The sequence below is a fragment of the Scyliorhinus canicula genome, chromosome 4 (assembly GCF_902713615.1).
Source record: "Scyliorhinus canicula chromosome 4, sScyCan1.1, whole genome shotgun sequence".
Taxonomy (NCBI): Eukaryota; Metazoa; Chordata; class Chondrichthyes; order Carcharhiniformes; family Scyliorhinidae; genus Scyliorhinus; species Scyliorhinus canicula.
This window is the reverse complement of record NC_052149.1, coordinates 150,857,568-150,873,894: the sequence shown is the minus strand read 5'-3', so window position 1 is coordinate 150,873,894 and position 16,327 is coordinate 150,857,568. Positions and strand designations below refer to the sequence as shown.

At 48.9% G+C, this 16,327-nt stretch overlaps 1 protein-coding gene across 2 annotated transcripts in view; it reads right to left on the bottom strand.

The window, feature by feature from the left end:
• LOC119964164 (acid sphingomyelinase-like phosphodiesterase 3b) overlaps nt 1–15,880 on the bottom strand; it is a 39,401-nt gene extending 23,521 nt beyond the window's left edge. For both annotated transcript variants that reach the window (XM_038793456.1, XM_038793454.1), the window contains exons 1-4: nt 15,696–15,880; nt 4,576–4,786; nt 1,837–1,934; nt 595–738 (exon numbers count right to left, since the gene is read on the bottom strand). In XM_038793456.1, coding sequence (XP_038649384.1) covers nt 595–738; nt 1,837–1,934; nt 4,576–4,786; nt 15,696–15,756 — 514 coding nt within the window. In that variant the 5' untranslated portion in view covers nt 15,757–15,880. The remainder of the gene's footprint in view (nt 1–594; nt 739–1,836; nt 1,935–4,575; nt 4,787–15,695) is intronic.
• Nucleotides 15,881–16,327: the final 447 nt, after the last annotated feature.

The following is a 16,327-nucleotide window of genomic DNA, read 5'->3' as shown; positions in this document are numbered from 1 at the left end:
TGAACGGGTGGGGAACAGAGGGAAGTAGATCCTTGGAAAATAAGCGACAGGTTTAGAAAAAGGATCTGGATTGACGCAGACTGGGAGGGCCGACGGGCCTGTTCCTGTCCTGTAATTTTCTTTGTTCTTTGTTTGAAATCAGAAAGATCCTCAGGTCTCTTTCATTTACTGTGCATTTTATTTGAGTTGAGATGGACTGTTCTTACTGGTGCTCCATTCCACAAGACTTCTTGAAAGGCTTCTTTTAAAATGAAGCATGGGCCCCTGCTCACAATCTGCACGTATCATGTTTGCACACACATGTAGATGTCTGAAAACATTTCTGTTGCTGCCACCTTTTTCTTTGATCCTGGGAGCAACTGGGCGTTGAACAGGAGAGGTTGGCAGAAGCTGCAAGTGCGGGGTGTGTGTGTGACAGGGAGGAAGATTCCCCATAATCCGGGGAATGAGGATGATGGATCATTTGTCAATAAGCCATGGTGTCATGTCATTTTTTGGGTGATGCCAAAAATGTTTTAAGTAGAGGTTTTAAAAATAATATTATCTGTAACAACTTGGCAGTGGCTGTACTCCCTTTAAATGTGCCAAAGTTACCTTTGTGGAAGGTGGGAATTGATGCTGTGTCCAACCACTGGGCCCAGAGCTCTGCCGTTCGATTATAAATCACGTGACCCGTGGCAGGAAACTGGCTCTTTGGATGGATGTCATGGTTTCCCATTGCAGCATAAACCTTGGTATCTGAATGAAGAATAAAAACATAATTATCATTCAGATGTTGGACAATCGGCTCGACTGATTGGTATTATCTGACACTGATTTCTCCTTTCTCCTGAAGACATGGTTACAGTTTATGGCTTCACAGGCAGGGGGCGCCCTCCACTACCAAGTGGGCCCAGGCAGCCCAGTGGACTGAACAAACACAGGGATGGGGTAAGGGACAGTCACAGTCATGCCTCGTTCAGGCTTCACAAGGCATTTACCGATGTATGGGTCAGGGGATAGCATTCAGTATGTTAGTCTAACTGGGGATAGTAAGGGAGTTTTACTAAACTCTTAATCTAATCAGTTTATTATTTGATCTCATTATGTGTCCCCATTTTGGAGAGTTTTTATGGTGCCATAAACAGGATTATGGAATGAAGGTTTTGCCTTGAGCCTCCTTCCATGGCTAGTCCAGTGTGGAACTGAGCCATGAACACCAAATAGGTCTGGGCTCCATTTGTTGAGTGTGGTTGAATTTGCAATTGTAACACTAATTAGTGTTAAGAACACCGGGCCGGGGAGCAGAAAGAAAACCAGTCGGGGTTTTTGCTCTTGATAGTTTTCTTGAACTAGTGGCTTTTTGTGGCCTTCAAGTCAAAGCAAGATCAGACTGGGCTGTGATGTCTGCCACAGTTAGTTTTGGTCATCACTTTCCTCTGTTGTGATCAGGATGGACTGAATCTCATTGATACAATACTTTATTTTATTGGTCTAACCATCTTTTACGAGCTGGCATTTTGTATTCCTGCTGGCAGTGATCTCTGCTTTCTGCTGCCTGCCTGTTACCAGACACCTGAATGACAGAACTGAACTTATAGACTGAACTGATCTGCCCAAGCATCTTCTCTCTAATTGTAGTACTATATACCGTATACTTCACCCGTTGTCTATGTTTATGTATTTTCATTATGTATCCTCATGTATTTATCCTATATTCTATGTTTTCATGTATGGAGTGATCTGCTTGGACTGTACGCAGAACAATATTTTTCATTGTACCCCAGTGCACATGACAATAAATCTATATCTCAGGGAAGCTTGTCCGTCGTCGGCCGTGACAATGTTACCACTCACCTGGGAACACCTGCTGCATGAGCTGCGACACATTCCCTACCATCCTCAGCACTGCTTCCTCACTGAGCTTCTCATTGGGGATATGCGGAGTATCATCTCTGGAGGAGAAGGGAATAAAGCTTGCACATTAATCCCATTGAATAGGAGGACGATTCAGGTTTAATTCTCGATGGAATAAACTTTCTAAACTGGACTCAGTGTGTTTCCTGTTTGGTTGACATGTCTGGTCCAGCTGAATATCTTATGATGAAAGCAAACAGGATGGACACAGACATCTAAAAGGAGGCCATTCGGCCCATCAAACTGCACCTACCCACTGTAAGAGCACCCTACCTGGACTCACTCCCCCACACTATCCCCGTAACCCTATAACCCCACATAACCTGCACAACCTTGGACACTAAGGGGCAATTTGAGCATTGCCAATCCACCTAACCTGCACATCTTTGGACCGAGAGGATGCCGGAGCACCCAGAGGAAACCCACGCAGACAAGGGGAGAAGACAAAAGGTTACAGACTAAGGGTTATGAGGGACAAGCCGAGGACAGTTGCCAGGAAATAGTTCTTTACAGAGATCACCAGGCTGCATGGTCTGCCAAGACAGGTTAACACACTGGACTGACTGAAATCACAGCTGATCTATGACCAGGCTCCATCACGGGGCCTTTACCCCATATCCCTCAATACCCCTCATTGACAAGGATTTATCAATCTCAATTTTAAAATTAACAATTAGCATGAATTGCCACTAGCAGAAGAGAGTTTTAAACTTCTATCACCCTTTGCATCGGGAAGTGTTTCCCAACATTACTCCCGAAAAACCCAGCTCTATCTTTTAAGCAATGTTCCCTGGTCCTAGATTCCCCAACCAGTGGAACTACTTTCTCTTTATCCAACCTATATTTGATACCATTATTATATTGAAAACTGATCAAATCACCCCATAATATTCCAAATTGCAAGGAATTACAACCCTGGTTTGTATAATTTCTCTGCGTAATTAAACCGTTGGAGTTGAAGTATTTTCAGGTAAATTAATGCTCCCTCCCAGATCAATATCTTCCTAAGGTGTTTGCCCAGAACATCTCTCACAGTTCTCCGGGTATGATGTAAATAGGAGGTTTTGCATGATTTATAACCCACTTGTATTCTTGGCCTCCCGGTATAAAGTTTTGCATTCCATGAACTGTTTTGGTTATTATTTGTACCTGTCCACGATGTTTTTGAGATCCATATACATAGATTATCAGGATGCTTTGGACCCCCATTGCTTCTAGCATTTCACCATTTTGACCATTTAAACAGTACACTCTTCTATTATTTTTAGTCTAAAGTGAATAACCTTACAATGAAATTCGAACAACTGAGATCCATTTGCCACAATTTTGTCCATTCATTTCATCTATTAGTATCTCGCTGGAATTTTATGCTCTATTTATACTGCTCACAATGCTGAGATCAACAAACTTGGATATGTTCTTAATCAATGTAGTCCATAGATTGAGGCCCCCATGTAACCCTAAGCCCATCAAACTTTCCAGAGTGTTATTTCAAATGAGACTATCTGTCAAAGGAGGTTAAATAGACAAATAAAACACACCACTGCACTTGGGGTAAATACATGTCATCTTAATATTTTTAAGTCTTATAAGAGATCAATTTTGATGCCTAATTTGGTCCAATCTCATTCAGTAATGCAACTGAAGGCATATGTGAGGCATGTGGGTGATTTGAGTTTAGAGGATTAGAGGATGCTGAAAGTTAAAGCTCACTGCAACAGCAGTATAAAGGGAGTTCAAAAGTACAATGTAAGAACAGCAAAGGTGAACAGAATGAATTTCCAGCTTGCCATTGTTGTGGGTTATGATCGGACTGACTGGGATCAAAGCTTTGAGAAGAAGAGTCTGCATTTAACAGCTACACACTTTGCAATGGAGACCATAATGATCTATTTCACCTTGTCCAGAACAGAAGAGCCAGAGGGCATGGTCTGCAATTAAGGTGAGATAAATCCACAAACAAATCTTCAGAAACATTTCAGTGAGTGTGTGGTCAACAAATGGAACAATCTTCCAAGAGTGATGATGGAAGCAATTAGTATGGATTCCTACGAATACAAATTAAATTTCCTCCTGAGAATAGCTTTTTGGAACACACTATATGAGTAGTTTGAGTCATGGCATATAATAATAATAATCTTTATTAGTGTCACAAGTAGGCTTACTTTAACACTGCAATGAAGTTACTGTGAAAATCCCCTAGTCGGCGCCTATTCGGGTACAGTGAGGGAGAATTCAGAATGTCCAATTCACCTAACAAGCACATATTTCGGGACTATTTTGGAGGAAACCCACACAGGCATGGGAAGAAAGTGCAGACTCCGCACAGACAGTGACCCAAGCTGGGAATCGAACCTGAGTCTCTGGCACTGTGAAGCAAAAGTGCTAACCATGTGCTACCATGCCGCCCACATGTTAAGCGCAGCAGGAAGAACAGGTGACTTTAGATTTGTGGTCTCCAAAACTGTCCACCACTGGGATTTCCCTCACATCGTGTCTGGGTCTATTTAAGACAAATTTATAGCCATTATTAGTGTATAGTGCAACCACCAGGATGGTAGAAGGCGAACACAACACACCTTATTCTCTTTTCATCTAGCAATTTCTATGCTCCTATACACCATGTATTCAACAGCCACATGTTCACACACAATGCGACCCCACCTAGTACATACCTACCCTGTCCAAATGATAAAGTTGGGGTTCGGGAAGATATCCTTCATGGCATAGATCGACGAATTGACCAGAGTCCATGGAGAATCGCACAGGTAACTACCCCATTTTCCAGGATTCTTTACGGGCTCCGATGCGGAAGGACACACTGCCAGTGGATTGTCAGTAACTCTGTAATCAGGATCCCAGTGCACATCTGTGATGTGCCAGAAATAACCTGAAAGCAAAAGAAAAGTAGACCTCATGGCTGAACAGACAAAGATATTTCTGCTTTTCTTTTTTTTTTCTTTTTTTTTTTAATAAACAATTTTATTGAGGTAGTTTTTGGCTTTATAAACAGTTACAGACATCATCAGAAAGGAAGCAAAAAAAAGGCAAAAATGTGCAAACATCCACGTACTTTCAATACTTCCATCGTACCGTATTGCACAAGCCCGCTCCCCTCCCACCCGTACTACCCGCCATATTTTCCCTCCTACTCTACTCTACCCCCCCCTCCCCCCCACCCCCCTGCTGATGCTCACTCTCCCGCAAAGAAGTCAATAAATGGTTGCCACCTCCGGGTGAACCCCTGCACAGATCCCCTCAAGGCGAACTTAATTTTTTCCATCCCCAGGAAACTTGACATGTCCGCAAGCCACCACTCAGTCTTCGGGGGCTTTGAGTCCCTCCACGCCAATAATATTCGTCGCCGGGCTATCAGGGAAGCAAAGGCCAGCACATCGGCCGCTTTCTCCCCCTGGACGCCCGGGTCTTCCGAAACCCCAAAAATTGCCACCCCTGGACTCATCACCACCCTTGTTTTTAGCACCTGGGACATGACCCCCGCAAATCCCTCCCAGTACCCCCTCAGCTCGGGGCATGCCCAAAACATGTGCACATGGTTCGCTGGTCCTCCCGCGCACCTAGCGCATTTGTCCTCTATCCCGAAAAATTTGCTCATCCGAGCCACCGTCATATGGACCCGGTGAACGACCTTAAATTGGATCAGCCCGAGCCTTGCACATGTCGCGGTCGAGTTTACCCTACTCAGGGCCTCTGCCCACAGCCCTTCCTCCATTTCCCCGCCTAGCTCCTCCTCCCATTTAAGTTTCAGTTCCTCTGTCTGGGACCCTTCCTCCCTCATGAGCACCTTATAAATACTCGAGACTCTACCCTCCCCTTCGTCCCTCCCAGAGACTATTCTGTCTAGGATTCCCATTGGCGGGAGGCGCGGGAAAGATGGGACCTGTCTACGAACAAAGTCCCGCAGCTGTAGGTATCTAAAATCATTTCCCCTTACCAACCCAAATTTCTCCTCCAAGCTCCTCAAACTCGCGAAGCTCCCTTCCAGGAACATATCACCCACCCTTCCCGCCCCTGCTCGCCGCCATACTCGGAACCCCCCATCCATACTGCCGGGGGCAAACCGATGGTTGTCGCAGATTGGCGCCCAGACAGACGCCCCCATCTCCCCCACATGCCTCCTCCACTGGCCCCATATCCGCAGGGTCGCCACCACTACCGGGCTGGTGGTGTACTTGGCCGGCGGCAGCGGTAGAGGAGCCGTGACCAGGGCTTCCAAACTGGAGCCCCTGCACGAAGCCGCCTCCACCCGCTCCCAAATAGACCCCGTACCCACCATCCACTTCCTTATCATAGCGATGTTGGCCGCCCAGTAATAATTGACCAGACTCGGCAACGCCAGCCCCCCCTCGCTACGGTTCCTCTCCAACATTGCCTTCTTCACCCGCGGAGACTTTCCCGCCCAGACAAAGCTTATGATCAGCCCGTTAACTCTTTTGAAGAAGGACTGTGGGATAAAGATCGGGAGGCACTGAAAAATAAACAAAAATCGAGGGAGGATTGTCGTCTTTACAGTCTGCACCCTCCCTGCCAGCGACAGCGGGAGTGCATCCCATCTCCGAAACTCTCCCTTCATTTGCTCCACCACCCTGGCCAAATTTAACTTATGCAGCCTGCCCCAGTCTCGTGCCACCTGGATTCCCAAATACCGGAAATTTTCCTCAACTAACCTAAACGGTAGCCCTCTCAATCTGTTCTCCTGGCCCCTTGCCTGTACCACAAACATTTCACTCTTGACCGTATTTGATATTTTTGCTTTTCTGGCCCAGAGCCGGTACCTGTCAATGTGCATTGAGCTTGGCTTAATGTCACTAATTCAGATATGCTAATTCAATATGTTCTTACTCTGAATAATGACTTGTCCCCTCTTTGAGATAGCAGGGGCCTGAGAAAAAAATATAGTCTGATACTCCCACTCCCAGGACGGTACTGAGGGAATGCTGCAGACACAAGTGACAATTGTTGGTGACTGGATGAGCAGGATGGGGATATTCAGGTGGCCAGGCTACAATTCTTCCTGGTGTGCATGCTCACAGGAAAAAACAAGCAAAGGAAAGAGAAGGCCCCCATGCTCAGTTCCCACAGCCTGGCCTAGAAATACGGGACAAAAGGCACCACTTAAGGGACAGGGGACTAAGAGTCAAAGTAAGGGACAATTGCTTAAAATATGGGACAGTTGATCAGGAATCCGATACCCAGGTGAATTCCAGGTCCAGAACCCATGCCTGAACTGCGTGACCCCATTTTTACATGTAAATACCCTAATTGGGCAGGGGGCAAATTGGGAATCCAGTTAGTGGCACTGAGCATGTCCAGTAGGCAAGGACTGCCTACCTGGTGCTGATGGCACAGGAAGCTGGTAGCCCTGTTGGTAGCTGTTCCTACCTTTCTGAAGAGAACAGGGAGCTCCTTTGAAAGCCAGATCAAACATGGCAGAAAATATCCACGAATGACAAGTTAAGGTACAGCGGTCATTGTGATGCTCATTGACCCCTCAAATCTGATTTGAAAATGAATGCACACAATTTATATGAGCCCCTTAGCAAACTTGCCGTATGTGCACAAACATTCAAGCTTGTCACAAAGAAATATTGAAAATTGCTATCCTGACCGACTAGGTCTGTTGGTGGGATGCTGGTATAGAGGTAATCTCACAGCAATTATTAGCCTGGTGCCCAGGCTAACTCCTGGGGACAATGGTTCACATCCCATGACAGAATTTAAATTCAATTGATAAATCTGGATTATAAAGCTAGTCTCATTAATGGTGACCATGACAGCCATCATCGATTGTTGTAAAATCCCATTGGGTTCACTAATGATCTTTAGGGAAGGAAAGCTGCCATCCTTACCTGGTCTGGCCTACATGTGCCTCCAGACCAATAGCAATGTAATTGACTCTTATCTACCCTCTGAAGTGGCCAAGCAAGCCACTCAGTTCAAGGGATGAGCAATAAATGCTGGCCATGCCTGTGACACCCACATGAAAGAACTTGACAAGAAAAAGTTCATTAAAAAGTTCATTAGTGGCAAACACGGTTCACATTCACTTGCCCCCACTGCACCTTTGAAAATTTCAACTGGTGCCAGAGGGGTTGGGATCCCTGGACAACCACGAAGACCATGATTTTCAACTCCCACCTGCTCTGGGTCCCCTTTGAAAAGCCTTCCCTGCGCCCCCCCTTTCCCGTCCCTCCTGAAGAATCCTGCTTCAGACTCCATGAAGTAGGTTCATAACCTTGAGTGTATTCACAGCAAAAGACAACTCACAACTGTGTACATATTTACAGTAGAGTGTAAAGGTATGGCACTGACTCCATCCTAGGTCTTTACACAATCTCTAGGCTTCCTCTGGCTCTGGGTTATGTGCCTTCTAACATCACTGTGTGGATGGTTCTGTACTCAGTCTCACATTAACTCTGTGTATATCAGACCATATTACTACACCTTCTCCCCACAAGTCTTTATCCTATGGAGATAGAGTTGCTTTAGTATACTTCAAGTCTTACATTGTTATAAGTCTTGTGCAATAACCTCATTGTTGCAACCTTAATGCCATTCTAATATTATTGCTATTATAGTGTTAACGTGGGTAACAATCTCACGATCCCATCACCCCTCTTCAATCACTTGTAGTTAGAGGTTCAGGTGGTCTGGAGGCCTCAAAACCATTCCACACCTCATTCTCCATTCTGTCGGGAGAGTGGTCAGCTCCGGTGGTTTTTGTATTGCTGGCATGGAGTTTGGACTGACATTTGGGAATGGTTTCAGCCGTTTCTTCCATTGCTTGATGTTAAACCAAGTCTGGCTGGTCTGACAATGCATGGTTCTTGTTATTTTTGATCATTTCTTGCGAGGTGGACATCTGCTTGGTGGTGCCTCCCCCCCCCCCCCCCCCCCCCCCCCCCCCTGTTTGGGCCATCTGGAAGCTCTCTGGGGCCAGGGAAGGACAATCCTGTGGCAAGAAGATTAAGTCACATTCTCACCTCTGCTTTTTGCCATTAACGGTGTGAGACCGATACGAGGTTCCAGCATCCCTATTGGTTCTGGTACACTGGGTGGACGTTGCTGTGTGTGCACAGTGGTTGGTAAGACTACCAACTGTACCATTACCCTAATTGGAGGTAGCCTGCTGCTGGCCCTTCTCGGTGGCACTTCCACCAGAGATAATTTCATGTGCAGTAGGTTGACCACTGGGGACCATCCAGGACCTGGAATAGTGATGGACAAATCTGCTCCGCAAAAGAAGAGGAGAGATCACAGGTGAAATCAAAGTCTGAATACTCTTTGGTGTTTGAGGACTCAGAGCCATGCTGTTCTTGCTGGCTAGCAACAATGATAATCTTCTACCATCTGGAGGAGATCGAGGGCTGCGCAGGCATCTCTGCTCAGAAGAGAAAAAGGCTGATTCCAGACATTGTGCATCAGTGCAAAGATTTGTTTGTCACCATACGTCAGTGGCTCCATGTTGATGACTGCGAGTCAGAGACCGTGCTCCACAGAGTGGCATGTCTATCATTGAAGTCCAAAGGTCTTGGAACCCCAGTTCCTCGTCTGACAGGACAGTCATCTGGTTCACAAATTTAAGTTAAAGTTTGTTAGATGACCACCTCCCAAGCTATCTGCATTCAAAAATGAAGAGTTGCATTCTCTGATGTCACCAAGAAGAATGGGTATGTGTGTTCATGGTGTTTGTTCTCAACTTAGTGGATTATCTTTGGGATGTCTGTGCAGTGCTGGGGTTTTGACTTGCACAGTTTACCCAAGTGTCCATGTCAGTTGCAGTGGGAGCCTTGGGCATTGCTCACAGACACCGAGCTTTGCTGTGAGATCACTTCGCGCCACAGCGCTGGCAAGGTCACTCTGCTGGGCAGTTCAGCAATTGTTTCCTTCACTTGGATGGTCCTTTCTATGACCTGATAGACTGGATCGAGGGTTTGGTTTCTGCCCCATGTAATGGTCTCTCCCCTCAGGATGATCTTGTGATGTTTGAAGAACTCAGGCAGTCTAACCAGCTTAATAACCTTGCCTAGGATACGGTCATCTTTGACTTGGAGGATGAAAGCGAATCATCTGCAACACCCACCACGATTCTGTCTCAGATGAACTCAGGCATTAAAACGTTACATTCATATCCCTCTGCAAGCTTGTTAGAGATTGTTTATGAGGAATCGACAGGCTCCCTGGGCAGTTGGCCTCTCTTATTAAATTTGGCTCTCTCCAATATTTTATTGAATCTCAGGTTGAGATAAACATTGAAGGGTTTTAAAAACATCATCAAGTTTGGCAGATGACTCATCGCTAGCATGGCATGCAATGTTGTCCTCTGCAATTGGTCCAATCGAGTAAAGAAGTGTAGTATTGTTCCGCTTTATTCGGGCCTGTAGCAATGCTACATCTAAAAAACATTTCCCCTCCGTGGACTTGAATTCTATGCCTGGTTTGAGAATATGCGAATCCCAGTGGAGTCAGAAGCGTGAAACTGCGATCCATTTTGAATATTTTTGGAAGTGTTGGTACAGCTTTAAGAGATTGCAGACTCCGAAGATGGTATTGTTATTCATTGCTGAACAATGGGTCTTACCAGTTCATGGCGGATTTTCTAAAATGGCAGGAGCGCGCTTCTGCCTGAAGAATGATCTACAATGGCTATATGGGTCAGATAGCTGCCAATTTAATTTAATCAGCTGTATAGCTTTGCGAGTCAGGACACATAGAAAAGAACCGCAGGGAGGCAAAGGCAAAAACGTCCCCCTGGACTCCCGGGTCTTCCCAAATATCGCCACCTCTGGACTCAGAACCACCTGCACACCCAGCACCTCGGACATCGCGTCAGAGAACACCTGCCAGAACCCCCTCAATCTCAGACACGCCCAGAACATGTTATCGTGATTCGCAGGCCCATCCCACACGTATCCTCTACCCCCGCAAAGAACCTACTCATCCTCACCACTGTCATATGAGCCCTATGGACCACTTCAAACTGGATGAGGCTTAACTCGGACATGATGAGGATGCATGTACCCTCCGAAAGGCTTCTGCCCACGTTTCCCCTCGCCTCCCCTCCCAGCTCCTTCTCCCATTATGCTCAATATCCCTCACCAGGGCTCCCTCACACTCCATCAACTTCTTATCGACATCTGACACCTTCCCCTCCCCTATTTCATCCCTCGATAGCACCTTGTCCCCAGGGGCGGCAGCCCAGCTTTCTCCTTACAAAGTCCCAAACTGCAGGTATCTAAAGCCATTCCCCCTGGGCAGTTTGTACACTTCCTCCAGGTCCTCCAGTCCTGTGAATTTGCACCCCAGAAACAAGTCGCCAATGCGCTCAAAGCCTGCCTGCTGCCACCCTCGAAACCTCGCATCCAGCCCCACGGTGCAAACCTATGGTTATTACAGATCGACACCCACACCGAGCTACCCTCCAGCCCCAGATGCTGCCTCTACTGTCTCCACACCCTTAGCGCCGACACCACCACTAGGCTCGTGGGATACCTGGGCCGGCAAGAACGGTAAAGGCGCCAACAACAAATCCCTCAAACACGCAACCCTGCATGATTCTGCCTACAATCACCTCCACACTGACCCAACCCCCATGGCCCATTTCCTAACCCTAGCTATATTCCCCGGCCAATAATAGTTTATCATAATTGGCAATGCCAGCACCCCCCCCCCCCCCCCCCCCTCCACACCCCCCCTCGCTCCAAGAAAGCCCGCCGGACCCTCAGGGTCTCCCCTGCCCACACAAACCCGGAACTCAACCCATTGACCGACCTAAAAACCGACTTGGGAACAAAGATTGGGATATCTGAAATATTAACAACAACCTCGGCAGCACCGGCATTTTTACTGTCTGCACCCGCCCTGCCAGCGACAGCAGCAGCGCATCCCACCTCCTAAAGGCCACCTTCATGTTCTCCACCAGCCGAGCCAAGTTTGGTTAAGCGACTGCATCCAACTCCGCGGCACCTGGATACACAGATACCTGAAACTTGCCCCCCCCCCCACCCTAACAGCAACTCCCCTAGTCTCCTTTCCTGCCCTCTGGCCTCAATAGGCTACACCTTGCTCTTTCCCATATTCAGTTTGTATCCCGAAAATCGGCCAAATTCCTCCAAGATCCCCAAGATGCCTCCAATACTGCCCACCGGGTCCGAAATTTACAGTAACAGCTCGTCCGCATACAATGAGACCCTGTGCCCGATGTCCCTCTCCCTCCCCATCTCCGCTCAATCCCTTTCCAGTCCCTCGCCAAGGGGAGAGTGGGCACTCCTGCCTCATCCTACGATGCAGCCTGAGGTACCCCAAACTCACTTGGTTCGTCTACACACTCGCGACTGGCGCCTTATATAACAGCCGGTCCCAATCCACAAACCCCTGCTCGAACCCGAACCGCTCCAGCACCTATACACACTCCACCGATCTAACACCTTCTCCGCCTCCATCGCCACCAATAACTCCACCTCCTGCCCCTCCAAAGGTATCATAATTACAGTGGCCTCCTCACATTCACCAACAACTGCCTCCCCTTCACAAAACCCATCTGATCCTCACCTATCACCCCCGGGATGCAGTCTTCGATTCGTGATGCCAACACCATCACCAATAACGTTCAATAGCGATATTGGTTGGCACGACCCACACTACTCCGGGTCCTTGTTCCTCTTTAAATTCAGGCTGATGGAAGCCTGCATCAATGTAGGGGAGGGGAGTGGGGGGGGGGGGGGGGGGGGGGTGGGGGGGGGGGGGGGTGGAGTTCACCCTATGCCTTGCTTCATTGTATGCCCTCACCAGCAGTGGCCCCAAACGTTTTATAAAACTCTACCTGGAACCCGTCAGGCCCTGGGGCCTTCCCTGCCTGCATCGCCCCTATATTCTCCATCACCTCCCTCAGCCCAATTGGGGCCGCCAGTCCCTGAACCAGCCCCTCCTTCACTTTGGGAAACCCTAACCCATCCAGGAACCGCTGCATTCCCTCGTCCCCGGTTGGGGGCGCCAACTCGTCCAGCCTCCTATAAAACGCCTCAAACACCCCATTCACCCCCTCCGGGTCTATCACCACCATGCCCTTATTATCCCTAACTCGACCAAACTCCCTCTCCACCTCCTGCTTTCGCAACTGATGGGCCAACATTTTGCTCGCCTTCCCCCCGTACTCATACACTGCCCCTCTGGCTCTCCGCTACTGCCTTCCCTGTAGAAACTGGCCCAAACTCCAACTGGAGCCTCTGCCTCTCCTTTTAAAAAAAAACAAATTTAGAGTACCAATTATTTTTTTTCCAATTAAGGGACAATTTAGTGTGGCCAATCCACCTAACCTTCACATCTTTGGGTTGTGGAGAAGAAGCCCACACAGACATGGGGAGAATGCACAAACTCCACACAGACAGTGACCCAGGGCTGGGATCACCCGGGTCCTCAGCGCCGCGAGGCAGCAGTGCGCCACAATGTCACCCTCCTCTGCCTCTCCTTCAACAGCCCTGCCTTTGGCGCCTTGAAATATCTCCTATCCACCCTCAAAATCCCATCCACCAGTCTTGCCCACTGCTCTCGCTCCGTTTTTTCCCAATGCGTCCAAATTAATTTTAACCCCCCCCCGACTACAGCCTCGCGTGACATTCACAGCGTGGCGGCCATGACCTCCCCATGTCGTTCAGCTCCATGTAGCCCTGAATGCAGCCCTCACCCACTCACACACCTCCTCATCCGTCAGCAACCAAATCCAGCCTCCACTGCAGGCGCCGCTCCTCTTCGGTCCACCCATAAATCCACCCAGTGCGGTGTGTGGTCAGAAACGGGCGGGATTCTCTGCCGGGTCAGAGAATCGCCGGGGGCGGCGTGAATCCAGCCCCCGCCAGCCGCCATAATTCTCCGGCGCCAGGGATTTGGCAGGGGCGGGAATTGCGCCACGCCAGTCGGCAGCCGCTGGCAGTGGCCCCCCCCCCCACCCCCCGGCGTTTCTCCGGCCCGCGATGGGCCGAGTGGTCGCCCGTTTACAGCCAGGTCCCGCCTGCGTAAATTACAACACGTACTTACCGGTGGGACCTGGCTCCACGGTTGGCCTCTGGGGTCCTGGGGGGGATCTGGCCCGGGATCTGCCCCCACGGTGGCCTGGCCCGCGATCGGAGCTCACCGATCCGCGGGTGGGCCTGTGCCATGGGGGCACTCTATTCCTCTGCGTCAGCCGCTGTAACAGTCCGCGGTGGCCGATGCGGAGATGAACCCCCCTGCGTATGCGCTGGGATGACGCCAGCACATGCTGGCACTCCCGCGCATGCGCCAACTCGCGCCGACTGGCGGAGGCCCTTAGGCACTGGTTGGCATGGCGCCAAGCCCCTTCCACACTGGTCGGCGCGGCGCAAACCACTCCGGGGCCAGCCTAGCCCCTGAAGGTGTGAAGGATTCCGCACCTTCGGGGTGGCCCGATGCCGGAGTGGTTCACGCACTCCTTCGTGCCGGAGTTGCCTGCCCCGCTGGTTCACGGAGAATCCCACCCCACAATCGCGGAATACGCCGAGTCGACCACCCCTGCCAGCAAAGTCTTGTCCAACACAAAAAAATCAATCCGGGAATGCACCTGGTGCAAATAGGAAAGTCCGAAAACTCCTTTGCCCTCGGCCTCCCAAACCTCCAAAGGTCCCATCCCCCCCACTGCGCTCCATAAACCCCCTCAGCTGCTTTGCCACTGCCAACACCCTCGCCGACTTGGGACGCAACCGGTCCAAGCTCGGAATCATGACCGTATTAAAATCCCCCCCCCCCCACATAATCAACTGATGCGAGTCCAAGTCCAGAATCGTTGCCAACATCCGTCTCATAAAATCCACGTCATCCGAATTCATTCTGTGTCTGAATAGGTCTGACTAGTATTTTTACTAGTCTTTATTAACAACTCACAACTATGTACATGTATATATTCAGGCTGGGAGCTGACACCATCCTGGATCTTTACACATCTCTGTCCGCCTGTAGGCTGACCCTGTATCTTCTTTCATCACTGTGAGGGCAGTACTGCACCCACATTAACCCTGTATGTACCAGATCCTACTGCTTCACCTCTCACCCAGAACACTTCCAGCTCTACCATCCTGCGGGAAACATTTCCTGTCTCTCTTCCTGTATCACACATCCTCTTCAGCGATGCATCGGCCCTCTAAGCTGTAACCTTCATATCTGCAGCATATTGGGAATTCTACTTCTCTTGCCTGGCATGGGCTACACTTTCAAACTAATGAATTGATTATGAAGTGCTCAGGAAAAGCTTTTCAACCAAGTGGCTGCTACACTTCAGGAGTATCTCTGTCAGAAGGCGCTTCTCAGAGGCATTTATTGCCCATCTCGCTAAGAACACCCATAGCCCAGGGCTGAATGTGAAACAGAGTTGGCTGTGGAGGATTTTGGCACATTCTCATGATGTGAAAAGCAGGCAGCACGGTGGCGCAGTGGGTTAGCACTGCTGCCTCACGGCGCCGAGGTCCCAGGTTCGATCCTGGCTCTGGGTCACTGTCCATGTGGAGTTTGCACGTTCTCCCCGTATTTGTGTGGGTTTCACTCCCACAACCCAAAGATGTGCAGGGTAGATGGATTGGCCGCGCTAAATTGCCCCTTAATTGGAAAAAAATAATTGGGTACTCTAAATTTTTTTTAAAATGATGTGAAAAGCGTGCTTTAGTCAAATGTTTCACTCCCCCAGCCCACCCTGCTCACCTAAGCAGGGAGAAAGGGGAGGGACTTCCTCACCGCTGAGGAGGTTGAGAGGTGAGGGAATGCTTCATTCTCACCTGTGGGAGACACAGCAGCGGCGGAGCTCACCCAAAAGACCCACAAAGCGACGAGTGACATTGATAGAGCAGGAAGTAACTCCTGGATGTTGCTGGGCGGCCTCCTGCGATCCAACAAAGATGGTTTGGATTTTACAAATTGGATCCCATCTAGAACTGAGAGTTGGAGAAAAAGGACTCTGAACTTTTCCTGAGACTCCAAAGGTTGTGGAAACTTTCCCTGGGAGTGGAGATTTGGAGCGGAGACGTGAGGGGTGGGGTTTGGGATTTAGTCATTTCCTCCTGGTTCCAAGTTTGGAACCAGATTCAAAGGTTGCATTGTCAAGGACATGGTTTTATGGAATGGAATTTCCATTCAGAACATGTAATTTAATCTGAGGGCGTAGATTTATTTTTAAAAATCGTTCGCTTTATTCTGATTCGCTTAACAAGATATCCTGGAGCTATTTATTTCTCAAACATCCGGACTCCACAAACGCACAGGCGGTGAGAGAAGGAAACACACAGAGGCACACACACAGTGAAACATAGGTACACTCAAAACAGGGAGAGAGACACACACAGTGAAACATAGATACAGTCAAAACAGGGAGAGAGAGAGACACACAGTGAAACATAGATACACTCAAAAC